General features: G+C 43.9%; 1 protein-coding gene across 2 annotated transcripts in view; it reads left to right on the top strand.

Annotated features, from left to right (window-relative positions):
* The window catches only part of nudcd1 (NudC domain containing 1), a 177,620-nt gene extending 160,335 nt beyond the window's left edge, over positions 1 to 17,285 (top strand). For both annotated transcript variants that reach the window (XM_070874287.1, XM_070874279.1), the window contains 2 exons: positions 1,847 to 2,003; positions 16,751 to 17,285. In XM_070874287.1, the coding sequence (XP_070730388.1) occupies positions 1,847 to 2,003; positions 16,751 to 17,049 (456 nt within the window). In that variant the 3' untranslated portion in view covers positions 17,050 to 17,285. The remainder of the gene's footprint in view (positions 1 to 1,846; positions 2,004 to 16,750) is intronic.
* The last annotated feature ends 9,886 nt before the right edge of the window (positions 17,286 to 27,171 follow it).

Raw genomic sequence — 27,171 nt, 5'->3', positions numbered from 1 at the left:
TCTGCCCACCTGACCAGTCCATTGATATCTTCCTGCAGTCTACAGCTTTCTTGCTCACCATCAACCACATGGCCAATTTCTGTATCATCTGCAAACTTCTTAATCATGCCCCTACATTGAAGTCTAAGTCATTGATATACAACACAAAAAGCAAGGGACCTAGTACTGAGCCCTGCGGAACCCCACTGGAAACAGCCTTCCAGTCACAAAAACATCCGTTGAACATTACTTTTTGCTTCCTGCCGCTGAGCCAATTTTGGATCTAACTTGCCACTTTCCCTTGGCTCCCGTGGGCTTTTACTTTTGTGACCAGTCTGCCATGTGGGACCTTGTCAAAAGCCTTGCTAAAATCCATGTAGATCTCCGTTTGTACAGATTTCCATTACTATCAATGGGAAAACCCTCCTAAAACAAACACAGCATAATAAATAAAGAAACACCTCACTATTTTAAAATTAATTGCAATTAAATGTAATTAAATGTTTTAGAAAAAAAAAATTTTTTTGGAAATGTTTTTAATGTGTTTTAATAGGGTTAAAAATAAACTTGCCTTAATGGACAGGGTTTTTATGAATGAATGATTAAATGTAATTTTTATATGTTTTAAAACTTACGCCAGCAAAAGTAAGCAATGCGCCTGCTTTTACCAGGCTTAAAAGTTTGAAGGACGATCTCTGGGCATGAGGTGGGCAAATAGCCCAATCTCTGGTGCGGAGATGTCCTTCTCCCAGGGATGCAGAGGATCTGTCAAGAAAAATCTTGACCGATCAGAAAAGCCGGTTTTCGGCGCATGCGCATCTTGTCCCGGAAACCAGCTTTTTGTGAGGCTTCGCGGGTCCGCACGCACTTTGTACGGACTCGACGAGACCGGAATTTTTGGCCCATTCAAATGCCTGTTGAGGAGTCGTGGCTATTCCAATACCAATATAGATATCTGAATACAAATATCAGTGTAAAACATAAGGGGGCTGAAATTGCCCTCCGCCGAAACGGGGCACACCCATTCATTTTTAAGTGTTCCGTCTGCCTCAATGCATGGGGCGGACAGTCCGGTGATTTTCAGCACTTTGTTTCTTGTTTCTGGTCAGAGTGGTGTTGGTGTGGCGGGGGGAGCGGTGGGATGGGTAAGTGTGGACAGAACAGAGCGGTTCTCATCAGCGGAGCGGAAGTGGGTGCTGGTTGGAACGGCTGTTGCTCCAAGTCATCAGCGTGGCGCTGATGACGTCACCACGAAGTGGACGTGCCACATTGCGCTGATATATCACAGCATCCTTCCCCTTCAGTTAAAGGGGAGGGCGGCTGTGAACTCTGCAGCCACTTTAGTGGCAAATACTGGGCCACCAGGAAGGGTTTCAGCCAGGAAAGCCATCCGGCACCCAAGACTGTCTGTTGGCAGCCCAGCTGAACCCGTGGGCATTATTGTTGGCCCGACCTAGCAGTCGACCGACAAAAAATAAAATGGAAATAACACCAACCGGCGGCGGCGCTCCCCCCGCGGGACACTACTGCGCAAGGGGCGGAAAGAGGGTCACCAGTCAGTAAAGGGTCAGCACGTGCCTGACACGGCGAGAACAGGGGCGGAGCAGAAACCTGTTCCTGATGCTTCCGGCCCGGGGGCATTTTCGGTCAGGTTGGCCCATCCATCTGCCCCCCATCAGTAGAGCCTCTCTGCTCCATTCCCACCTCTTGAAGGCGGTAATTTACGTAAGATATGGATACTCGTATTCCTTACAATAAATACAATCTTGTAAACATGATCACTGGAGCTCTTGGCTACTGCAGCCACTACTCCCTTTCCACTCACGATGTATAAATGCTTGACCGTGTCTTTAATTTTTTGTTTCAGGTTAATCTGGGCAGTCACCAGTATCTGTTCACAGCTGTGGTGGATCCGGCTGAGATGCCATGCTTGTGTCTACGCCATGATGTTGATGCACTTCTGTGGCAACCACACTCAAAACGGGAGAACATGTGGGAGCACATTGGGACATTCAATGCTTTAGGTAGGACAAGAACTGCCAGCACGCTACATGCGCCCTTTTACAGTCAGTTTGTCTCGTGACATGAATGCTTCACACCTTTTAATAAATTGTGATTAACAGGTTTTTTTTTTTGTTGCTTTAGGTTTCTCTGTTAAGTTAACTTATTTTTGCGTGTTCTAGGTTGCCATCAAGGCAAATGTTGTAAATTTAGTAAGGCTGTGTTTGAGAGCCAACCATAGAACGTGTCTAATGGGGTGTTTCAGATGGGTTAGCTATCAATGAGGGAGCCAATTCAATGGTGTGCCACATCAGAAGTCAGACTATATTGGAAAGCCTAAAAAAAAGGAAGGGTGATTGTACTCGATAATATATCTGTTTAGCATTAACCCTTGGATCGGTAACCAGTTTACACAAAAATCTCTCTCCCTGGGCTGGCGCTTTTGTTTGTTTTCAACTTAAGCAATCCATCCCAGCGTGAATTGGCTGGGATGGATTGGCGAATGATACTTAAGGGGTTGACTGTGGATGGGCAATGGCAGACATTTAGAGACCGCATGGATGAACTACAACAATTGTACATTCCTGTCTGGCATAAAAATAAAAAAGGGAAGGTGGCTCAACCGTGGCTATCAAGGGAAATCAGGGATAGTATTAAAGCCAAGGAAGTGGCATACAAATTGGCCAGAAATAGCAGCGAACCTGGGGACTGGGAGAAATTTAGAACTCAGCAGAGGAGGACAAATGGTTTGATTAGGGCAGGGAAAATGGAGTATGAGAAGAAGCTTGCAGGGAACATTAAGACGGATTGCAAAACTTTCTATAGATATGTAAAGAGAAAAAGGTTAGTAAAGACAAACGTAAGTCCCCTGCAGTCAGAATCAGGGGAAGTCATAACGGGGAACAAAGAAATGGCAGACCAATTGAACAAGTACTTTGGTTCGGTATTCACGAAGGAGGACACAAACAACCTTCTGGTTATAAAAGGGGTCGAGGGGTCTAGTAAGGAGGAGGAACTGAGGGAAATCCTTATTAGCCGGGAAATTGTGTTGGGGAAATTGATGGGATTGAAGGCCGATAAATCCCCAGGGCCTGATGGACTGCATCCCAGAGTACTTAAGGAGGTGGCCTTGGAAATAGTGGATGCATTGACAGTCATTTTCCAACATTCCATTGACTCTGGATCAGTTCCTATAGAGTGGAGGGTAGTCAATGTAACCCCACTTTTTAAAAAAGGAGGGAGAGAGAAAACAGGGAATTATAGACCGGCCAGCCTGACATCGGTAGTGGGTAAAATGATGGAATCAATTATTAAGGATGTCATAGCAGTGCATTTGGAAAGAGGTGACATGATAGGTCCAAGTCAGCATGGATTTGTGAAAGGGAAATCATGCTTGACAAATCTTCTGGAATTTTTTGAGGATGTTTCCAGTAGAGTGGACAAGGGAGAACCAGTTGATGTGGTATATTTGGACTTTCAGAAGGCGTTCGACAAGGTCCCACACAAGAGATTGATGTGCAAAGTTAGAGCACATGGGATTGGGGGTAGTGTGCTGACATGGATTGAGAACTGGTTGTCAGACAGGAAGCAAAGAGTAGGAGTAAATGGGTATTTTTCAGAATGGCAGGCAGTGACTAGTGGGGTACCGCAAGGTTCTGTGCTGGGGCCCCAGCTGTTTACACTGTACATTAATGATTTAGATGAGGGGATTAAATGTAGTATCTTCAAATTTGCGGATGACACTAAGTTGGGTGGCAGTGTGAGCTGCGAGGAGGATGCTGTGAGGCTGCAGAGCGACTTGGATAGGTTAGGTGAGTGGGCAAATGCATGGCAGATGAAGTATAATGTGGATAAATGTGAGGTTATCCACTTTGGTGGTAAAAACAGAGAGACAGACTATTATCTGAATGGTGACAGATTAGGAAAAGGGGAGGTGCAAAGAGACCTGGGTGTCATGGTACATCAGTCATTGAAGGTTGGCATGCAGGTGCAGCAGGCGGTTAAGAAAGCAAATGGCATGTTGGCCTTCATAGCAAGGGGATTTGAGTACAGGGGCAGGGAGGTGTTGCTACAGTTGTACAGGGCATTGGTAAGGCCACACCTGGAGTATTGTGTACAGTTTTGGTCTCCTAACCTGAGGAAGGACATTCTTGCTATTGAGGGAGTGTAGCGAAGGTTCACCAGACTGATTCCCGGGATGGCGGGACTGACCTATCAAGAAAGACTGGATCAACTGGGCTTGTATTCACTGGAGTTCAGAAGAATGAGAGGGGACCTCATAGAAACATTTAAAATTCTGACGGGGTTAGACAGGTTAGATGCAGGAAGAATGTTCCCAATGTTGGGGAAGTCCAGAACCAGAGGTCACAGTCTAAGGATAAGGGGTAAGCCATTTAGGACCGAGATGTGGAGGAACTTCTTCACCCAGAGAGTGGTGAACCTGTGGAATTCTCTACCACAGAAAGTTGTTGAGGCCAATTCACTAAATATATTCAAAAAGGAGTTAGATGAGGTCCTTACTACTAGGGGGATCAAGGGGTATGGCGAGAAAGCAGGAATGGGGTACTGAAGTTGAATGTTCAGCCATGAACTCATTGAATGGCGGTGCAGGCTAGAAGGGCCGAATGGCCTACTCCTGCACCTATTTTCTATGTTTCTATGTTTCTATGTAACACTGAAATAAACGGGACAATTATAGCTTCGTGCCAGGTGTAGTGTTAGGTTATAGGGCTAAAATAAACAATGTTCATGCAAAAATATAATAAAACTGAACACTTAATTCTGTTCACCCTGCCATTTCTATTTCTAACATTTTATCTTGTTTTTCATTCTTCCCTGTCCTATTTTTAAAATGTACTTTTTTTTTTACCTAATTTAACTATCTTATCAATTTTTCCCTTAAAATTAGTCTTTAACCTTTTACTTGCCTTGTTTCTTCTTTCTCCTGCTTCCCACTGTGATATCTTTAAGACACCACTAACAAGCACATACACACACAAGATGGCTTCTGAACAAGAACTGTGTCACATGACCTTGTCACATTACCTTTTATTGTTAGTACATCAGTAGTTGTTATTACAACAGTAGTCCACTAGGTGGAACTCAATAACACTTCTCTCTCCTTATTGAAGAAGTTAATCATAACAAAATAATTATTATATATAACTTGCATGGTATACACAACAAAAGATATGAACTTATTTTTCCATATTTACAAATCAAACCTAACCACTGGTTTTCTGTTTCGAAGAGGATACCTTTGATCTTGAACACTACTTTCCAATCTTGTTGTAGGATTTAGATTCATTCTAGGCTGAGCCTGAGGAGAGTTTTTCTCCAAGGGCTGACCTTGTTCGACATTTGGACTGTTGACTCGGACACCGACTTAAATTCTGACTTTCTCTTGGACTTGTTTCTAGTACATCTGATGTAGAATTTGCTGGTACTCTACTTGTAACAAGACTATCTGACTTATCAGAATAAATTGAATCATCCCAACTTTCAACTCCTTCCACATCTGTAGGTAAAATATGATCAATGTGAACAAACCTAACCTTTCCATGATCAGACATCTTGACCAAATATGTGCGAGGGCCAAATATCTTCACTACTCTTCCCCGGTAACCACTTTAATCATTTATGGTGATGGTTCTTCACTCTAACCTTCTGATTCAATTTCACACCTCTCTCTTCTCTACCTCTATCATGACTCCTTTTCTGCCTTGATTGTGCCACGTTTGACTTTAATAACAAGAACTTGGTTTGTGTCTGTCATTTGAGAAACAACTCTGCTGGTGTTCCACCAGTAGTGCTATGAGAAGCCAAAGGTGGGCAGCGGAAGTGTTACAAGGACACCCTCAAAACCTCCCTGATAAAGTGCAACATCCCCACTGACACCGGGGAGTCCCTGGCCAAAGACCGCCCTAAGTGGAGGAAGTGCAACCGGGAGGGCGCTGAGCACCTCGAGTCTCATCGCCGAGAGCATGCAGAAATCAAGTGCAGGCAGCGGAAAGAGCGTGCGGCAAACCTGTCCCACCCACCCCTTCCCTCAACGACTATCTGTCCCACCTGTGACAGAGTCTGTGGCTCTGTTCAGCCACCTAAGAACTCATTTTAAGAATAGAAGCAAGTCTTCCTCGATCCCGAGGGACTGCCTATGATGATGATGATGATATGAGAAGTAATCAGAAAATTTTCCAGTTTGTGGTCCAACGACAACTGCTGCTTCCTTGGCTTTGGATCCAATATTTGCTTGATGAGAGCACGTTTTACAATTTGTATTGTGCGTTCTGCTGCACCATTTGAAGCAGGGTGGTATGGTGGAAGTTTGGTAAATTTCACACCGTTTCTGCTCATGAACGATGCAAATTCTTCTGAACAAAATTGCAGCCCATTATCAATCGGACACAATTTCTTCTTTGAGGCGTATGAAGGAAACAATCTTCGCAAATTGTTTAGTGTTTTACTTGTTATTTTCCGCATAGGAAACACCTCTACCCGCTTCGAGTGACTATCACTATGAACAATTGCTGTCCTTTTAGCTCAGCAAAATCTACGTAACCTTTGCCACACCCTGGAAGGCCATTTCCATGGCTGTAATGGTACTGATGGTGGTTTCTTGCTCACTGATTGACATGTTGGACACTGACTGACGATGTACTCTATCTCTTTATGTAAACCTGGCCACCATAAGTAACTGTGTGCAAACCCCTTGGTCAAGCACATTCCCAGGTGCTGGTCATGAAGATCTAACAATTTGGACCTGAACTTATTTGGAATAACCACTCTTGCTCCCCACATGATACAATCTTTATCCATTGACAATTCATTCCTACGGACAAAGTATGGATGAATATCTTCCTAGTTTGGCCATCCATTTGCGATGTAATCATACACCTTTGGGTCATGTTTGGTTGCTCTACCAATCTCTTCAGCTGTGACTGGTCGCTCATCAATATATGAAAAGTAGAACACATCTTTTACATTTGGCAATGTATTGGGTAGATTACACTCTAGAACCTGGTTTACGGTTACTTTATAATCACCACACAACCTTACCTTACCGTCTGATTTAGGTACAACAACAATGGGTGTAACCCAATTACTTAGATCTACCCTAGAGATAATGTTCTCAGTTTCTAGTCTTTTGAGTTCTTTCCCAACTTTCTCCTTGAGAGTGTGTATGGTACGGGACGTGGCTTGCAGTAAACTGGTCTTGCATCCTTTTGCACTCTGACACTCGCCTTGAAGTCTTGGATCGGACTGCCTGCTTCGCGGAACACCTTCTGCTTGATGATGTCATCTTCCGATGCAAATTTCGTTTCCACACACAAAATCTCATTCCAGTCCAGCTTCGGTGATCCCAAGCAATTTCTACCTATCAAGGCAGGCTTGTCTCCTGCCACTACTATGAGAGGCAAGCTCTGAAACTGATCCTTGTATTTCACCGGTATGGTGATACTTCCTACAACAGGGATTTGCTCTCCTGAATCGCCTCTCCAGTGGAAAATCATGCAATTGTTAAGCTGTAGCGATTTTGGTACTACGCTCACGGATGCACCAGTGTCAATTTCCATGGGTATCCTGGTTCCTGCACCATCTACTTGGATGGCGATACTTCGAAGATCGTTGTTAGATACCTTCGTACATCGGATGACGTGTATCTCCACAACCTCCTCGTCCTTTTGCGTCTCTTCGATGCTATGTAGTGTCTGCCGATTTCTACTCCTAGCATTGAAAGTCGGTTTACTCTTCAGTCGGCCTTCGCAAAATGTCCAGGTTTTTTGCAGCAGAAACACTCTGCCTGGACAGCTTTGAGCAATGGTTGTCCCAGGCACCAATAGCACAACTTCAGTGCACTGTTACCGTGGCCAGTTGATTGATGCCTTGGGGCCCAACTGCCTTTTACTTTTAGCCTGCAGCTGATTCACCTCGGTTGTCTAATGACTGGAAATGGAGCTAAATTCTCAGGAGTATTGGTCAGTCATATCCATCAACATAGTTGTCTGACAAGCTAAATCAAAAGTCAAGTTAGGAGTTGTCAACAGTTTCCTTCTGATTCCTTCATTTTTTAACCCACAAACAAAATGGACACGCAATGTTTGGTCCTAAACGTTTCCAAAATGACAGTGAATGGATAGCTACAATGCTATAGCTACAATGTACTCACTGATACCCTCGTCGTTTAAGTCATTTAGTGTTCCAAAACGATAACTTTCAGCAATTTCCAGGGGCTCAGGACTGTAGTGCAGAATCTCCGTTCGTGGCATGTCCTTTGGCTTGACATGAACAAGCACATTTTTCAGGTCTGCTTCAGTCAAGAAAATAGCCTGTTTCCTTTCTAAAACCACACGGTTATGGTTTACATCGTTGGGGACTTCGACAATACTATTTGCGGTGAAAAACATGTCTAGCCACTCCACATACACGCCGAACGTCTCTCGGTCACGATGGAACTGACCCAAGCTCCCGATTATTCCCATAGGCACAGCCATCTGGACTCTGGCAACATCGACAGTTCAGCCAAGTATGCTTGAAATTTATCTTGGATTTTTAGCTGTTCTGCAAAACAAAGAACCTCTCAAAGTCTCTCCATCAGTTGGCAGGATTATCCACCAACAAAAATATCAGCTAGGGAATCCAAAAATCCTATTCTCGTCACTAATCTGTGATATCTTTTAAGACACCATGAACAAGCACACAAGATGGCTCGTGAACAAGATTGTGTCATAAGAACATAAGAACATAAGAATTAGGAACAGGAGTAGGCCATCTAGCCCCTCGAGCCTGCTCCGCCACTCAATAAGATCATGGCTGATCTGGCCGTGGACTCGGCTCCACTTACCCACCCGCTCCCCATAACCCTTAATTCCCTTATTGGTTAAAAATCTATCTATCTGTGATTTGAATACATTCAACGAGCTAGCCTCAACTGCTTCCCTGGGCAGAGAATTTCACAGATTCACAACCCTCTGGGAGAAGAAATTCCTTCTCAACTCGGTTTTAAATTGGCTCCCCCGTATTTTGAGGCTGTGCCCCCTAGTTCTAGTCTCCCCGAGCTCTATCTTGTCTATCCCTTTCATTATTTTAAATGTTTCTATAAGATCACCCCTTATCCTTCTGAACTCCAACGAGTAAAGACCCAGTCTACTCAATCTATCATCATAAGGTAACCCCCTCATCTCCGGAATCAGCCCAGTGAATCGTCTCTGTGCCCCCTCCAAAGCTAGTATATTCTTCCTTAAGTAAGGAAGTACTCCAGGTGCGGCCTCATCAATACCCTGTACAGTTACAGCAGGACCTCCCTGCTTTTGTACTCCATCCCTCTCGCAATGAAGGCCAACATTCCATTCGCCTTTCTGATTATCTGCTGCACCTGCAAACTAACTTTTTGGGATTTATGCACAAGGACTTCCAGGTCCTTCTGCACCGCAGCATGTTGTAATTTCTCCCCATTCAAATAATATTCCCTTTTACTGTTTTTTTTTTCCCAAGGTGGATGACCTCACATTTTCCGACATTGTATTCCATCTGCCAAACCTTAGCCCATTCGCTTAACCTATCTAAATCTCTTTGCAGCCTCTCTGTGTCCTCTATACAACCCGCTTTCCCACTAATCTTTGTGTCAGCTGCAAATTTTGTTACACTACACTCTGTCCCCTCTTCCAGGTCATCTATGTATATTGTAAACAGTTGTGGTCCCAGCACCGATCCCTGTGGCACACCACTAACCACCGATTTCCAACTGGAAAAGGACCCATTTATCCTGACTCTCTGCTTTCTGTTAGTTAGCCAATTCTCTATCCATGCTAATACATTTCCTCTGACTCTGCGTACCTTTATCTTCTGCAGTAACCTTTTGTGCGGCACCTTATCGAATGCCTTTTGGAAATCTAAATACACCACATCCATCAGTACACCTCTATTCACCATGCTCGTTATATCCTCAAAGAATTCCAGTAAATTAGTTAAACATGATTTCCCCTTCATAAATCCATGTTGCGCCTGCTTCATTGCACTATTCCTATCTAGATGTCCCGCTATTTCTTCCTTAATGATAGCTTCAAGCATTTTCCCCACAACAGATGTTAAACTAACCGGCCTATAGTTACCTGCCTTTTGTCTGCCCCCTTTTTAAACAAAGGCGTTACATTAGCTGCTTTCCAATCCGATGGTACCTCCTCAAAGTCCAGAGAATTTTGGTAGATTATAACGAATGCATCTGCTATAACTTCCGCCATCTCTTTTAATACCCTGGGATGCATTTCATCCGGACCAGGGGACTTGTCTACCTTGAGTCCCATTAGCCAGTCCAGCACTACCCCCCTAGTGATAGTGATTGTCTCAAGGTCCTCCCTTCCCACATTCCCGTGACCAGCAATTTTTGGCATGGTTTTTGTGTCTTCCACTGTGAAGACTGAAGCAAAATAATTGTTTAAGGTCTCAGCCATTTCCACATTTCCCATTATTAAATCCCCCTTCTCATCTTCTAAGGGACCAACATTTACTTTAGTCACTCTTTTCCGTTTTATATATCGGTAAAAGCTTTTACTATCTGTTTTTATGTTTTGCGCAAGTTTACTTTCGTAATCTATCTTTCCTTTCTTTATTGCTTTCTTAGTCATTCTTTGCTGTCGTTTAAAATTTTCCCAATCTTCTAGTTTCCCACTAACCTTGGCCACCTTATACGCATTGGTTTTTAATTTGATACTCTCCTTTATTTCCTTGGTTATCCACAGCTGGTTATCCCTTCTCTTGCCGCCCTTCTTTTTCACTGGAATATATTTTTGTTGAGCACTATGAAAGAGCTCCTTAAAAGTCCTCCACTGTTCCTCAATTGTGCCACCGTTTAGTCTGTGTTCCCAGTCTACTTTAGCCAACTCTGCCCTCATCCCACTGTAGTCCCCTTTGTTTAAGCATAGTACGCTCGTTTGAGACACTACTTCCTCACCCTCAATCTGTATTACAAATTCAACCATACTGATCACTCATTCCGAGAGGATCTTTTACTAGGAGATCGTTTATTATTCCTGTCTCATTACACAGGACCAGATCTAAGATAGCTTGCTCCCTTGTAGGTTCTGTAACATACTGTTCCAAGAAACAATCCCGTATGCATTCTATGAATTCCTGCTCAAGGCTACCCCGTGCGATTTGATTTGACCAATCGATATGTTGGTTAAAATCCCCCATGATTACTGCCGTTCCTTTTTCACATGCCTCCATTTTTCCCTTGATTATTGTCCGCCCCACTGTGATGTTATTATTTGGGGGCCTATAAACTACGCCCACCAGTGACTTTTTCCCCCTACTATCTCTAATTTCCACCCACAATGATTCAACATTTTGTTCATTGGAGCCAATATCACCTCTCACATCTGCCCTGATATCATCCTTTATTAACAGAGCTACCCCACCTCCTTTCCCTTCTTGTCTATCTTTCCGAATTGTCAGATACCCCTGTATGTTTAATTCCCAGTCTTGGCCACCCTGCAACCACGTTTCTGTAATGGCCACCAAATCATACCCATTTGTAATGATTTGTGCCGTCAACTCATTTACTTTGTTTCGAATGCTGCGTGCGTTTAGGTAAAGTGTTTTAATACTAGTTTTTAAACCATGATTTTTAGTTTTGACCCCTCCTGCAGCCCCTTTATATTCAAACATATTGTCCCTTCCTATCACCTTGTGGTTTACATTTACCCCAATGCTACTCTGCTCTGTTGCCCTCCTGCCTTTTGCATCCTTTCTTGGGGTTCTGTTCATCTGAGCTCTCACCCACTCTAACTAGCTCAGAGCCCTCTCCTGGGTTCCCATCCCCCTGCCAAGCTAGTTTAAAGCCCTCCCAACCGCACTATTAAAACCACCCGCGAGAACATTGGTCCCGTCTCTGTTGAGGTGTAACCTGTCCGACTTGTACAGGTCCCACCTACCCCAGAAGCGGTCCCAATTGTTCAGGAAACTAAAGCCCTCCCTCCTACACCACTGCCCCAGCCACGTATTTATCTGACTAGCCTTCCTGTTTCTACCCCCACTAGTACGTGGCACTAGCAGTAATCCCGAGATTACCACCTTTGAGGTCCTGGCTTTCAATCTTACTCCTAGCTCCCTAAACTCAGCTTTCAGGACCTCACCCCTCTTTCTACCTTTGTCGTTGGTACCAATGTGGACCACAAACACTGGCTGTTCCCCTTCCCTCCCCAGAATGCCCTGCAGTCGCTCAGTGACATCATTGACCCTTGCACTAGGGAGGCAACACACCATTCTGATATCACTTTTGCTGCCGCAGAAGCGCCTATCTGTTCCCCTAACTATTGAATCTCCTATCACTATAGCCCTTCCCGTCTTCTTCCTCCCCCCCTGTGCAGCTGAGCCACCCACGGTGCTGTGGACTTGGCCCTGGCTGCACTCCCCAGAGGCATCACCGCCCTCACCAGTAGTCAGAATAGAGTACCGGTTGGAGAGCGGGATAGCCTCAGGGGACTCCTGCACTACCTGCCTCACCATACTCTTGTGTGCGACGGTCACCCATTCCCTATCCTCCTGTATCCTTTTAATCTGTGGGGTGACCAACGCCTGAAATGAGCTATCCACGCACCTCTCGTTCTCTTGGATGCTCCTCAGTGCCTCCAGTCCTCGCTCAAGCTCAGTCACATGATCTTGCCACATGACCTTTTATTGTTTGTACATCAGTAGTTGTTATTACAACAGTAGTCCACTAGGTGGAGCTCTATTACACCCACCATGCATTTTGTGAGGTGGGAACAAGTTTTTTTTTAAAAACAGTCGTGACCTGAAAATCAGTTTTAAAGGTCTGTCTTCCAGCTAGTCGAAGATTGACATGGGCACATCATAGGTACTTCTTTGAATCAGTTGACTTTGATTTCCTGTGGCTGCAAGTCTCTCCCCTTCATCTCACCAAATTTGACTGCTATTTCGATTACTGCCCTAAGCTTGACAACTCTGTTTCTGTTTCCTCACTGCTGGATTCTTGTGATCACTAGCTCATATTTGCCTTTTGTCAAATATCCAACAACAACTTGCATTTATTTAACGCCTTTAACGTAATAAAACGCCCCAAGGCGCTTCACAAGAGCGTTACCAGACAAAATTTGACAATGAGCCACATAAGGAGATATTAAGACAGGTGATCAAAAGCTGGTCAAAGAGGTGGGTTTCAAGGAGTGTCTTAAAGGAGGAGAATGAGGTAGAGCGGTGAGGAGGTGTAGGGAGGGAATTTCAGAGTTGAGGGCCTAGACATCTGAAAGCACGGCCGCCAATAGTGGGCCGATGGAATCGAGAATGCTCAAAAGACCAGATTTGCAGGAGCGCGGAGAACTTAGAGGGTTGTGGAGCTGAAGGAGGTTACAGAGATGGGGAGACTTAGGCAATGGAGGGATTTGAAAACAAGGATGAGAATTTTAAAATTTAAAAACAAAGGCATTTTAAACTAGATCCCTAAGGTTTGGTAATCCAAATCTTCTGCTCCTTCTGTCTTTTAGGGAAATAAATGTTATTCTAGCTGTCATGGAAGTTTTCATACCTCATGGCTCCCTTCCAACAGATCTGATGCTGCATCTTGGTTGAATCATACATGCCAGTCTGCTGTCTCATGTACGAAACTCTGCCTGTCACACCTGCCAGCCTGATTAATTTGAAGCATCCCAAGCCAGATTTATCCTTGCACAGAACATCTGGAAATTCACTGCCAGAGCTGCCAAGTGCAATTTTATGAAAAGTGTCAACTGCTTTCTTCCTGCCCCTCTGGCAGCTGCTCCTTCTGCTCCTTTGCCCAAGCTGTCTCTCATAACTTTTGTGACTCCTCTTACCCACCCCTCTTTTACCCTGAGTGCACAGTTGCTAGCCATTCTGAGCTTTTTATCTTGTTTATTTTCCACTTCAAATTAATCTTAATGCTTTTAGTAAAGGTCACACTAGCTGCACTCCTCCCAGCGAGCTGGCTCTATCACTACACTACCTCCATGTCCTTTGTTTTCTATTACAATAATCAGTTCTTCTCAGACAAATTACTTTGTGTCTCTCGAAAGCCTAACCAGTGCCTATCAGCATTTGCCTTTGATGGCATCACCCTTCATCTTTACCATTCTTGGCTTCATTATGTTTTCTGCCCTCAATAGAACTCCTGCATCTCAATTGCCAAAGTTGCCACCAAAATGTTGGGCTTCCTCTTTCGTGCCAAACGGTTCTTTATCGCACAACGATTCCTAACTCTTAACACAGACGTTTTCCAAGGGGGAACACTGCTACCATATTTGGGAAGGCTCTTCAATACCTCTGTCCAATTTCTGAACAAGTTACAAGAGAAGCTTGTCTGATTACAAATTCCTCTCCCATCTCGAGCCTTCAATCTGTGTGCGTGTCTCTCTCTCTCTGCTTGTATCTCTTTCTGTGCATGTCTTTCTCGCACTTGCTCTCCCTCTCTGTGTCTCCTCCCCTTTTATTTTATTGATACTGCTATCATCATCTCTCTGCACTTCTGCATCCCCCCCCCCCACCCTTCTAATTTCTCCTAAATTGCAAATACACCTCCCTATATGCTGTTCTTCCTACTACATCCTCATTATGTTGAAATCCAGGACCACCATGCAGTCTCCTGCTCTAACTCGTTCTTTCCCAGAACCCTGAGACTGGAACTCCTTATCTCCCTCAGTCTTGCCTTCATCCTATAAACCCTAGCTTGGTGTCATGTAATCACCACTGCCTGACTTCCTTTACTCTTTCCTGTGGCCTGCATGTGGGCCTTCGCTCTTCCCCTTGGTCTCTCCGATTCAAAACATGTAAACCATGTCAATCTTGAATAGCTTGTGGGTTCAAGTCCCACTCTAGAGACTTAGAACATAAGAACATAAGAAATAGGAGCAGGAGGTAGGCCATTTGGCCCCTCGAGCCTGCTCTGCCATTCAGTAAGATCATGGCTGATCTGATCATGGATTCAGCTCCACTTCCCTGCCTGATTCCCATAACCCTTTACTCTCTTATAACTCAAAAATCTGTCTATTTCCGCCTTAAATATATTCAATGACCCAGCCTCCACAGCAGAGAATTCCATAGATTTACAACCCTCTGAGAGAAGAAATTTCTCATCTCAGTTTTAAATGGGTGGCCCCTTATTCTAAGACGATGTCCCCTAGTTTTAGTTTCCCCTATGAGTGGAAATATCCTCTCTGCATCCACCTTGTCGAGCCCCCTCATTATCTTAAAGTTTCAATAAGATCACCTCTCATTCTTCTCAACTCCAATGTGTATAGGCTCAACCTATCCTTTCTTCATAAGTCAACTCCCTCATCTCCGGAATCAACCTAATGAACCTTCTCTGAATGGCCTCCAATGCAAGTATATCCTTCCTTAAATACGGAGACCAAAATTGTCAGCAGTACTCCAGGTGTGGCCTCACCAATACTCTGTACAGTTGTAGCACATAATCCGGGCTGACAGTTCAGTGCAGTGCTGTGGGAGTGCTGCACTGTCGGAGGTGTCATCTTTTGGTTGAGCCTCTCAAGTGGATGTAAAAGATCCCATGGCATTATTTTGAAGAAGAGCAGGGGAGTTCTCCCCGGTATCCTCCTTCAACCAACATCAGTGAAAAACACATTATCTGGTCATTTATCTCATTGCTGTTTGTGGGAGCTTGCTGTACGCAAATTGGCTGCGAGGTTTACTACATTACAACACTGACAATACTTCAAAAAAGTACTTCATTGGCTGTAAAGCTCTTTGACACTCCCACATTACTGCATTGAAGCGTCAGCCTGGATTATGTGCTCAAGTCCCTAGAGTGGGACTTAAACCCACAAGTTTATACAAGATTGATATGATTAAGGTGGCCAAAATTGCCCACCGCCCTAAACGAGGCGCACTTACCGTTTTCGAAGTGTTCTGGCTGCCCCAATGCAAGTGGTGGCCAACTTGAGAAATTCAGTTCTTCGTGCTTTTTTCTGGAGCGGGGCGGAAGTGAGGGTGGGGCCGAGTGGAGTGACTGATGCTGTCGCTGATGACGTCATCGTGCTGGCGCATCACAACGTCTCTCCCGTTCAGTTAAAGGGAAGGGCCGCTGCAAACTCTGCAGCCACTTTAGTGGCAAATACTGGGCCACCAAGGAGGGTTTCGGCTGGGCCAGCGGCCTGACACCCAAGAGGGGGTGCCAGTCTGCCTGATGGCGGCCCGGCTGAACCCGCGGCCATAATTGTCGGTGCGTCCTGGCAGTCGGCCGACAAAAAAAAAATAAGATGGCGTCATCGAGACTGCCACGTCCCCTTTAAGGGTGGCCGCGCTGCCAAGCCACAGAGTGTACTGACAGCAAAAGCTGTCGGGGGCACCGACCGACGGCAGGGCCACACCGGCAGGGCAATTCCAGGAAAGGCAATTTCCCGAGGGGCAATTTCGGGAAGGGGTCACTGCCAATTGCTAAGCAGTTGACGCGTGCACGCCGTGGCGGGAAAACGGGATGAGCTGTCCCCTACACCACTCCAAAACTGAGGAAAGGTAATTTTCATAATGGCAGCCCCTCCGCGAAGGCTCGGCGGCCATTCCGCACTGACCTGTGGCCACCGCATTCAGGTGGCCAGAGGCCTTATAGAAAGGGGCAATTTCGGCCCCAAGAAGTTCCACTGTTTCGAGGTTCTGGGAAAGAGTTACAGCAAGATACTGCAGGCTGCTCCTCGATTTCGTCCTGAGGTAGTGCAAGCCGCTATATAAATGCAAATCTTTTCAGTATACTGTCTAATAAAGTTAAAACCTTCTCTTGTTCCAGGCTATGTTCAAGCGTCTAAACGTGAGAAGAAGTTTTCAACATGTGCTCCAAACTACTCCTACGCTGCTCTATGTGAATGCTTCCGCCGAGTCTTCATTTACCGCCAGCCCACACCTGTTCAGACCGTACTTTACAATCGAAAAGAAGCAAGGCATGTCGGGCAGGTTGCCAAGCAGCAGGTTGCCAGCTTGGAAACCAATGATCCTGTGTTGGGCTTTCAAGCTACAAATGAGAGGCTATTTGTTTTAACAACAAAGAACTTGTTTGTAATTAAAGTGAATGCAGCCAACTCTCAATAAAATCAATGCGATAGTTCGGAGGAACTCTGGATGCCATGTAAAGCAGTTTGTTACAGTTCTAGTTTAGCTTAGCTTATAATAAGAGATACAAAACACATGATGTTATCTGTTCATATAGCTCTAGTTCTCATAACTTTTATTTCTTTGAACAGATCTGTGCACAGATGTGGCAGATTGTTGTACTTAAATGACACATCTTGTCGATGCATAATTAAAAATGGCTTCACACTTTGGAATCCAAGCATAATGTCTCAGTTTGTGCATCAAAACTCTGTGTGTGACTCTGCTGAGTCAAAGCACGGCTTTCTCCCACCAATAAACATGGGTAAGGCACCAGTGCCGTTGGATGATAATGTTGCAGAACTTGTACACTATATGTAAAGTTTTCAAGGGAATGTTGCCACAAAGGTTTTAGTCGAACGTAGGAGGTTCGCGAAGTGAAGCAAAAATCAAATGCAATTTACAGGAGGCGTTTTAAAAGATGTGATGTGCAGCCTCCGCTTGGACCTGGAGACTTACCAGTCTCCTTCTTGGAGATGACGCACATCACGGGGATCTCGATTTTGCACAAAGGATGATAGGGAGCAACGAGATCAGTGCTGGGACCTCAACTATTCAGTCAAACGAAACCTTCGGTACAACTAGTTTATTTCGAGCAAATGCAAGGGAAAGTTCAAACGTGGAACCTTCAAAGTACAAGAGGTATCAAGTACAATTTATATAGTTTTTCAAGGGGGGGCTACCCTTCTACAAAATCATTGATAGGTCTACTGCTATCAGCGAAGCTACATTGATTTGTCATCTCTTATCAGACTAGCTCTGAGTGGTACATGCAATGTCAGTCATGTTGTTCATCTTTGCCTTAGTTTCTTAGTAGCTCTGTTCCCAAAATACTAGCTTTCTTATCTCTTAGAGACTTCTAGCCAAAATGTTATATATTGTAACTGCTGACCTTTACTGTCTTTGTTATGTGTTACTAAGGTTAAGGATGAATTAACCATCAGGCTTAATTCGTTAGAAGTATGCTTTACCTACATAGGCAATAATCCATACCATAAGGTAGTTTCACCGGTTCCGCAGACCGCCCTAATACCGATAAGCCCTCTTAATGAGTTCCCTTGCATTACAACCAATACATTGAGTCCAGCATAGTTCATGTATAAGTCTTTTCTAGCCAACATTTTCTCGGTGTTCGTATTATGCCCCGCCTGGGGTATCCTCTGTTTCTTCTTTCTTTCCACCACCTGGGGTCTTCTCTACATTGTCGAATGGTGTCCAATTCAGTCAAGTTTGTTCCTTTTTCAGTTCGAGTATCGGTTTTCCTTGCGGCCCGATGGCCTTCGCATAACCTCCTCAGGTAATGCCCATCATTGTCCCATCGATGGTTTCCTCCTTCAGTTCAGGGGTTATAATAAACCCGTTTATATCTGTCTCGTTAAGCGGAGTAAAGCAGAAGTCAGTATCCATAATGGTGCATAAGGTGTTCCTTTCTTCATTTCAGTTGCCGTGGTGCTCACACATCAATCTCCATTTCCTCGTGGAACAGCGATAATTTAGTAGTCCTGTGTTAGGGGGGTGATACTCAAGGTGCACCCGTCCACTTGGTTATATCCACAGTCATCTTTGATCATTCGTAGTGGATCACGACATAAAACAAATTGGTTATTTTTATAACAAACATCTATGCTGAGACTCTTAGTACTGTTGTTCTCTTCAGTTACATTTCTGGATTGTCATGGTACCGCACGTGAGTTTCTCCTACATTTCTCTCCAACAATCCCTGTAAGGTTCGTGTTAGAGCGTCAACTCGATCATCTATAGTGTTTACCGTCGCAGCTCCCGCCGTGTATCCTGCCGCGTACCATTTCTAGTATCCCTCTTTTTCCCCGGTCCCGTTTTTTACCTGACCCTCTTTCCACATTAAACTTCATGGTTTTTGATTCAGGGCCTTTAAGTGCTCGCAGGGTCAGGTTTCTATACAGGCTTATGGTGTTTGACCCGCAGAAGTTGGGGATGGTTAAGTCTGTTAAATTTAGGAATACAGTAATTATTCGCTGACTTATTCTGAAGTGTACCTTATCCTTGGTCTGCCTTATCAATCCCCCTTTTGCCCCAGCGTTCATAGTTGGACACGTTTGTGGTGCTGGTTGTGTGATAGTTGGGGTCCTGGTAGTGCTCACTGTTGCTAAAGTAGTGGGTGGGGCCGTGTTGGTGGGTCTGTCTCGGGAGATATCCCGCCACCACATTCATAGATGTTGTGTGAAATCAGCATCCCCTTCCCCCGGGTGCAGTATCTCTGTCCCTCCTGATTATAAAACACACCGTGGTCTTATTCCCACTAATTATTGGTCCAATATTACTGGCCCATCCCCAATGTTGTTTTATTTCCTTGTTACGTTGTTTTATGCCCGTTATTTAAGTCTACTGTTGCTCCGTCCATCACCCTCAGTGTTTTTGATTCTTTACTACTACTAATGTCGCCCGAGTCCCTGTAATACATGCCTTGCTGTCCCTCAGCCTGTTGTCCTTGATATGTGGCTGCGTTACCCCACGTTGTTCCTACGAGCACCAGAGCCCTGCAAGAAAACAATATTTCCCGGTCGTCACCGGTTAGTTAGTGACCATGCTTTTTTAACTGGGTCCAGTGTTTCCACTTGCTGATACCCCTTATAATTATGCAGGCGCACATGTCCCTTACCATCCTCACTATTGCCTGATTGGTCCCTTTGGGGCATTTGGACCTTCTGTTCCTTAGTGTCGTTCTCGAAGTCCTTGATTACTTGCTGATATCTAGCCTGTGCCTTTAAATTATGTAACTGCTTACAGAGTTCCATCACAAACCTCCGTATCCTATCTTTATAAGGTCCTACATCCTTGCTTCCTGTAACCAAGACTACTGGCAGTCTCATTGCTCTTCCAGTCATTAGTTCAAAGGGTGTCAGTCCTGTCAGCCGACTAAGCGTTACCCAAGTACTGATGAAGCTCAAGGTAACATCTCTACCCACCCTTTTCCAGTTTCCTCGATTGTTTTAGCTAGGGCTGCTTTTAAGATCCTATTCATTCGTTCCACTAATGGTATGGGATATGGAACCTTTGCCTAATCCCTAGTAAAGCGCAGGCCTGTTTCATCACCTTCCCTATGAAGTGTGTACCCTGATCTGAGTCCAGCTGTCATGGCATTCCCCATCTTCTGCTAGGATCCTGGCCACGGTTTCTGCTGAACAATTTCTAGTGGCGAAAGTTTCTACCCACTTCGTAAACTGGTCTATTATAAATAGGCAGTATGTCTTCCCCTTGTTGCTGGGTAGCGGTCCAGTGAAGTCTGTCTGCAAGTTTTCCCAGGGTCCTTTCAGTCGGGGCCGAGGGGTACTTCCTGTATGGTAATTTCGGCTGGTCTACGTCCGTTGGTGGGAATTGTAGTGGTGCATATTGGCGCCACTGGTAGATAGTATTATCATGTGCCGGGGGCCACTCTACTCCACACTCGTTATTGGCCAACTTATTCCAGTCTGGTTTACTGTTGGGGTGGGTTTGTGGACTACACTTACTCACCGAGGGGTACAGCGGCTCTTGCCGTAGGTGATGGTGCTACGGCTGCGCACTGCACTATTCGTCCAGTCCCGTCTTTTTCCAGCTTATTTATCCTAGCTTCTAACTCTTGAATTTGTTTTGTTTGAGTATCTCTTTCTTTTATCTGTCCTCTGTAGCAGGCGAGTATTATTACATAGACTTACTCTGTTTTATTCTTCTGACTATCACACCATTTCCTCTGTCAGGTGAGTCTTCTGGCTGCCACCCTTGCTTTTTCATTTTTTATTAAGAAACCCAAATTAATAATGTCCAGCATAAAACAGTTGTCAATGGAAAGGGTTAACTCCTTTGCAGATTTGTAAGAAGGTCTGACATCATTACGTGACTTTGCGTAATTTTTTAAACCTTTCCCGATATCAGAATTTCTGTCCGAAATAAACGGGGCTCTTTAGAAATTGTAACCGGCAATTTTAAAATTGAGGTTAATGCAAATAGTTAATGGTTATTGCTTTTTGGCCAGTATAAGGGACTGCCTGTTTTAAACAGGGATGATTTAAGTGGTGGAGACAGTACCTCAACAGACTGAACTCATCAGTGCATATTAATTCTCTACCCCAGAGGGTTGTGGATGCTCAGTTGTTGAGTACATTCAAGACAGAGATCGATAGGGGAGATAGAGTAGCTGTACTTATTAGGAATAACATAATGGCAGTAGAAAAAAGTGGCATAGCTATCAATAAGACAGAAATAAAATCCACGTGAATAGAAGAAAAAGATATTAAAGGATTTATCACACTAATAGGGATAGCCTATAGATCACCTAATGGTGGAAGGGAGGTGGAGGAAGAATTAGGAAAATTAGTAAAAAAACAGAATAATAATCATGGGAAATTTCAACTACCCTGATATTAATTGGCCAGAAGAGGTATTGCATAGGATATACAGCACAAAAACAGGCCCTTCAGCCCAACCAGTCGATGCCGGCATTTATGCTCCACTCGAACCTCCTCCCATTTTTCCTCATCTAAATCTATCAGAATAACCATCTATTCCCTTCTCTCTCATATGCCTGTCTGGCCTCCCCTTAACTGCATCCATACTATTCGCTTCAACCACTCCTTGTGGTAGCGAGTTCCTCTCACCGCTCTTTGGGTAAAGAAGTTTCTTCTGAATTCCCTCTTGGATTTCTTGGTGACTATCTTATATTGATGGCTTCTAATTATGCTCTTCCCCACAAGTGGAAACATTCTCTCTATATCCACTCTTAAAACCTTTCATAATTTTAAAGATCTCTAGTCGGTCACCCCTCGCCCTTTTTTCAAGAGAAAAGAGACGCAGCCTAGTCATCCTTTCTTGATCTGTATATCCATGCGTTTCTGGTATCGTCCTTGTAAATCTTCTCTGTACCCTCTTCAGTGCCTCTTTATCCTTTTCATAATATGGTGACCAGAACTGTATACTTTTTAAGTGTGATCGATACAGGTTTAGCATAACTTTCCTACTTTTCAATTCTATACCTCTAGAAATAAACCCTAGTACTTGGTTTGCTTTTTTTATAGCCTTGCTACCCTGTGTCACAACTTTTAGTGATTTATACTCCATATCCCATTATTCCTCTACTCCACCTAGACTCACACCCTCCAAATAATAAGTGATCTCCCTATTCTTCCTGCCAAAATGTAGGTAAAGGGGATGAGGGAATGGAGTTCCTACAATGGGTACAGGACTCCTTTTTAATCCAATATGTAAAAAGCCCGACAGAGGATATAAAAGGGGTCAGAGGGTCTAGTAAGGAGGAGGAACTGAGGGAAATCCTTATTAGTCGGGAAATTGTGTTGGGAAAATTGATGGGATTGAAGGCCGATAAATCCCCAGGGCCTGACGGACTGCATCCCAGAGTACTTAAGGAGGTGGCCTTGGAAATAGTGGATGCATTGACAGTCATTTTCCAACATTCCATTGACTCTGGATCAGTTCCTATGGAGTCGAGGGTAGCCAATGTAACCCCACTTTTTAAAAAAGGAGGGAGAGAGAAAACAGGTAATTACAGACCGGTCAGCCTGACATCGGTAGTGGGTAAAATGATGGAATCAATTATTAAGGATGTCATAGCAGTGCATTTGGAAAGAGGTAATATGATAGGTCCAAGTCAGCATGGATTTGTGAAAGGGAAATCATGCTTGACAAATCTTCTGGAATTTTTTGAGGATGTTTCCAGGAGAGTGGACAAGGGAGAACCAGTTGATGTGGTATATTTGGACTTTCAGAAGGCTTTCGACAAGGTCCCACACAAGAGAGTAATGTGCAAAGTTAAAGCACATGGGATTGGGGGTAGTGTGCTGACATGGATTGAGAACTGGTTGTCAGACAGGAAGCAAAGAGTAGGAGTAAATGGGGACTTTTCAGAATGGCAGGCAGTGACTAGTGGGGTACCGCAAGGTTCTGTGCTGGGGCCCCAGCTGTTTACACTGTACATTAATGATTTAGACGAGGGGATTAAATGTAGTATCTCCAAATTTGCGGATGACACTAAGTTGGGTGGCAGTGTGAGCTGCAAGGAGGATTCTATGAGGCTGCAGAGCGACTTGGATAGGTTAGGTGAGTGGGCAAATGCATGGCAGATGAAGTATAATGTGGATAAATGTGAGGTTATCCACTTTGGTGGTAAAAACAGAGAGACAGACTATTATCTGAATGGTGACAGATTAGGAAAAGGGCAGGTGCAAAGAGACCTGGGTGTCATGGTACATCAGTCATTGAAGGTTGGCATGCAGGTACAGCAGGCGGTTAAGAAAGCAAATGGCATGTTGGCCTTCATAGCGAGGGGATTTGAGTACAAGGGCAGGGAGGTGTTGCTACAATTGTACAGGGCCTTGGTGAGGCCACACCTGGAGTATTGTGTACAGTTTTTGTCTCCTAACCTGAGGAAGGACATTCTTGCTATTGAGGGAGTGCAGCGAAGGTTCACCAGACTGATTCCCGGGATGGCGGGACTGACCTATCAAGAAAGACTGGATCAACTGGGCTTGTATTCACTGGAGTTCAGAAGAATGAGAAGGGACCTCATAGTAACGTTTAAAATTCTGACGGGGTTAGACAGGTTAGATGCAGGAAGAATGTTCCCAATGTTGGGGAAGTCCAGAACCAGGGGACACAGTCTAAGGATAAGGGGGAAGCCATTTAGGACCGAGATGAGGAGGAATTTCTTCACCCAGAGAGTGGTGAACCTGTGGAATTCTCTACCACAGAAAGTTGTTGAGGCCAATTCACTAAATATATTCAAAAAGGAGTTAGATGAAGTCCTTACTACTAGGGGAATCAAGGGGTATGGTGAGAAAGCAGGATTGGGGTACTGAAGTTGCATGTTCAGCCATGAACTCATTGAATGGCGGTGCAGGCTAGAAGGGCCAAATGGCCTACTCCTGCACCTATTTTCTATGTTTCTATGATTTACTATTGCATCTACTAATGGGGACTGAATCAGAGCAGATAAGAGAAGTAAAAGTAGGGGACCATCTAGGCAATAGTGACCATAATATAATATGCTTTAAGATAATAATTGAGAAGAACGTAAGTATGATGAAGACCAAGGTAATAGATTGGAGAAAGGCAGATTTTGAGGGGCTGAGAATAGAACTTGGGAAAATAAAATGGACAAGAATATTGGCAAACAATTATGTAGAACAGAAATGGGAAGCATTTAAAACTGTTCAACAGAGTCCAGGAAAAATATATTCCACTGAAAAACAACAACAAAATAAACACTATTGAGACACTATGGATGAATAAAGACATGAGGAAAAAATTGATGGTAAGGAAAGAGGCATAGACGAAGTACTTGGACAGCAGGGGAGAGCATGACAAGGGAGAATACAAAAAGGTTAGAAGATAAGTCAAAAAAAATTAGGAAGGCAAAGAGGAACTATGCAATTAAATTATCAAGGAACATAAAACAAAATAGTAAATTATTTTACAGGCACATAAATAAGAAAGGAAAATTGGGATGGGAATATGACCACAAAGGGATGGACAGGATAAAATCACAGACGAGCGATAGAGAAATGGCAGAAATATTAAATAATTACTTTGCTTCAGCATTTAACAGGGAGACAGATCAGGTGGACATGACACCAGATGATAGTAGAAATGAAATAACCGCATTTAACATAAAAAGGAGAAATATTAAATAAACAAATCAAACTCAGAAGATAAAACCCCTGGTCTGGATGGATTACATCTGCGCATTTTAAGTGAATTTAGGGAAGAGATCGCAGTGGCACTACTACACATATTTAATAATTCACTAGAAAAAGGTGTGGTGCCAGAGGACTGGTGGATTGCTAATGTAATACCTATATTTAAGAAGGGAGATGGAACCAGTCCACGGAACTATAAACCAGTCAGTTTAACATCGGTGGCAGGGAAAATAATGGAATCCCTTCTAAAGGTGAAAATAGAAGAACATCTAGAAACCAGAAATATAATAATGAATAGTCAGCATAGTTTTCAATGGGGGAAAGACTTGAATTTTTTGAAGCGGTAACAGAGTGTAGACAAGGGTAATGTAGTAGATGTAATTTATCTAGATTTTCAAAAGGCCTTCGATAAGGTGCCACATAATAGACTAATAAATCAGGTTGAAGAGGCGGAGTCAGGGGACAAGTAGCAGAATGGATAGCTAGCTTGCTTGCTTCAAGACAGAAAGCAGAGAGTAGGGGTAAAAGGTAGCTATTCACAGTGGCAGAAGGTGGGTAGTGGTGTTCCACAAGGATCAGTGCTGGGACTGCTTTTGTTCACAATTTATATTAACGATTTAGACTTTGGAATCAAAAACACAATTTCTAAATTTGCAGATGACATCAAATTGGGGGGGGGAGGGGGATAGTCAATACTGAGGAGGGCTGCAACAAATTACAAGAAATATTAATAAACTTGCAGAACGTGCATATAATTGGTAAATGCATTTCAACACATAACTATGAGGTATTACATTTTGGTAAGAAAAATAGAAAAATATTACTTGGAAAATAAGAATCTAATTGGGTTTGAAGAACAAAAGGATCTCTGAGTACAACTGCACAAATCACTAAAAGTAGTGACACAGGTTAGGAAGGCCATAGGAAAGTTGCATAGTCGTGAAAAGAGAAGGCTGAGGGGCAATCTAATAGATGTCTTTAAAATTATGACCATTTTTGATAAGAGAGTGTGTTTCCATTTGTGGGGAGAGCAAAACTAGAGGCCATCAATATAAGATAGTCACCTAAACATCTTAATAGGGAATTTAGAAGGAACTTCTTTACCTAGAGAGTGGTGAGAATGTGGAACTTGCTACTTGGGAGTGGTTGAAGCAAATCGTAGAGATGCATTTAAGGGGAGGCCAGATAAGCATACGAGGGAGAAGGAAATAGAGGGTTATGATGATAAAGTTAGATGCGGAAAGATGGGAGGAGATTTGAGTGGAGCATAAACGCCGGCATGGACTGGTTGGGCTGAATGGCCGGATTCTGTGCTGTATATCCTATGTGATAGATTTTTGGATACCAGGGGAACCAAGGGATATAGGGATAGTGCAGGAAGGTAGAGTTGAGGTAGAAGAATGTGTCTTGAAAGTGTCTAGATCTTTTATGACACAGATAAGACAGAGTTTCAATTACTCACACATTGAATTTCTGGTTTCAGCAAACTTGACTCCCTTGTTACCTCAAAGCCGTAGGTTGCAAGGTTTAAGCTCATAGTCTAGGTTTATCCTCTTGGGGCAGTACTGAGGTAGTGCTGAATGGTTGGAAGTATTGTCCTTCGGATGAGATATTAACCTAAGGTCTTATCTGCCTATTCCAGTGCCTTGAATGGACACTAAATATCCCAGGGCAATATTTGAATAACAGCGCAGAGTTCTCTGGCCAATATCCCCCAAAACAGATTAATTGGACTTTCATCTCATTGCTAACTAGTTCTTAGTCTCACCTGCGCAACCATATCGCAGCATGAATCACCCCTGAGTGGGTGCCAAACTTGTTGATTGTCATAAAAACCCAACTGGTTTACTAGTGTCCTATAGGGAAGGAAACCTGTCGTCCTTACCTGGTGTGGGCCTATATGTGACTCCAGTCCCTCACCAACATTGTTGACTCTTAATTGACCTCTGAAGTGGCACAGCAAGCCATTCAGTTAGGGCAAATAGGGATGGGCAATAAATGCCAGCCTTGCCAGTGATGCCTACATCCCCAGAATGAATAAAACAAAATAGGGAATGTTGTCAGTGTGTTGAGGTTTCTCTACACACTGTAGCCTCCCTGAATGTGGGCAGCATCCATGGACTTGGATTTTCAAAGTAAAATCGGTGAGGCAAAGGCTTTCTTGACCTCCAGTCATGCAAACCAGCTGCTTCCCTTCCCAGGTGAAACATCAGAGCCAAGTTCTTAAATTTGAGATCTCACAGGCCTCTCCATAAGGCCAGAAATACCCAGAGGTTATTGGAATGGTTCGAGCCAGATGTGCAATCCATCATCTCTGACTCGTGTTCCACTCCACCTGCTCAAAAGTTTGCAGCAGTCCCTTACACATTCATTTGCATTCATTACGTGAGCAGCT

This window comes from Pristiophorus japonicus, chromosome 1 (assembly GCF_044704955.1).
Source record: "Pristiophorus japonicus isolate sPriJap1 chromosome 1, sPriJap1.hap1, whole genome shotgun sequence".
NCBI classification, from domain to species: domain Eukaryota; kingdom Metazoa; phylum Chordata; class Chondrichthyes; family Pristiophoridae; genus Pristiophorus; species Pristiophorus japonicus.
This window is presented reverse-complemented; position numbering and strand designations above follow the sequence as displayed.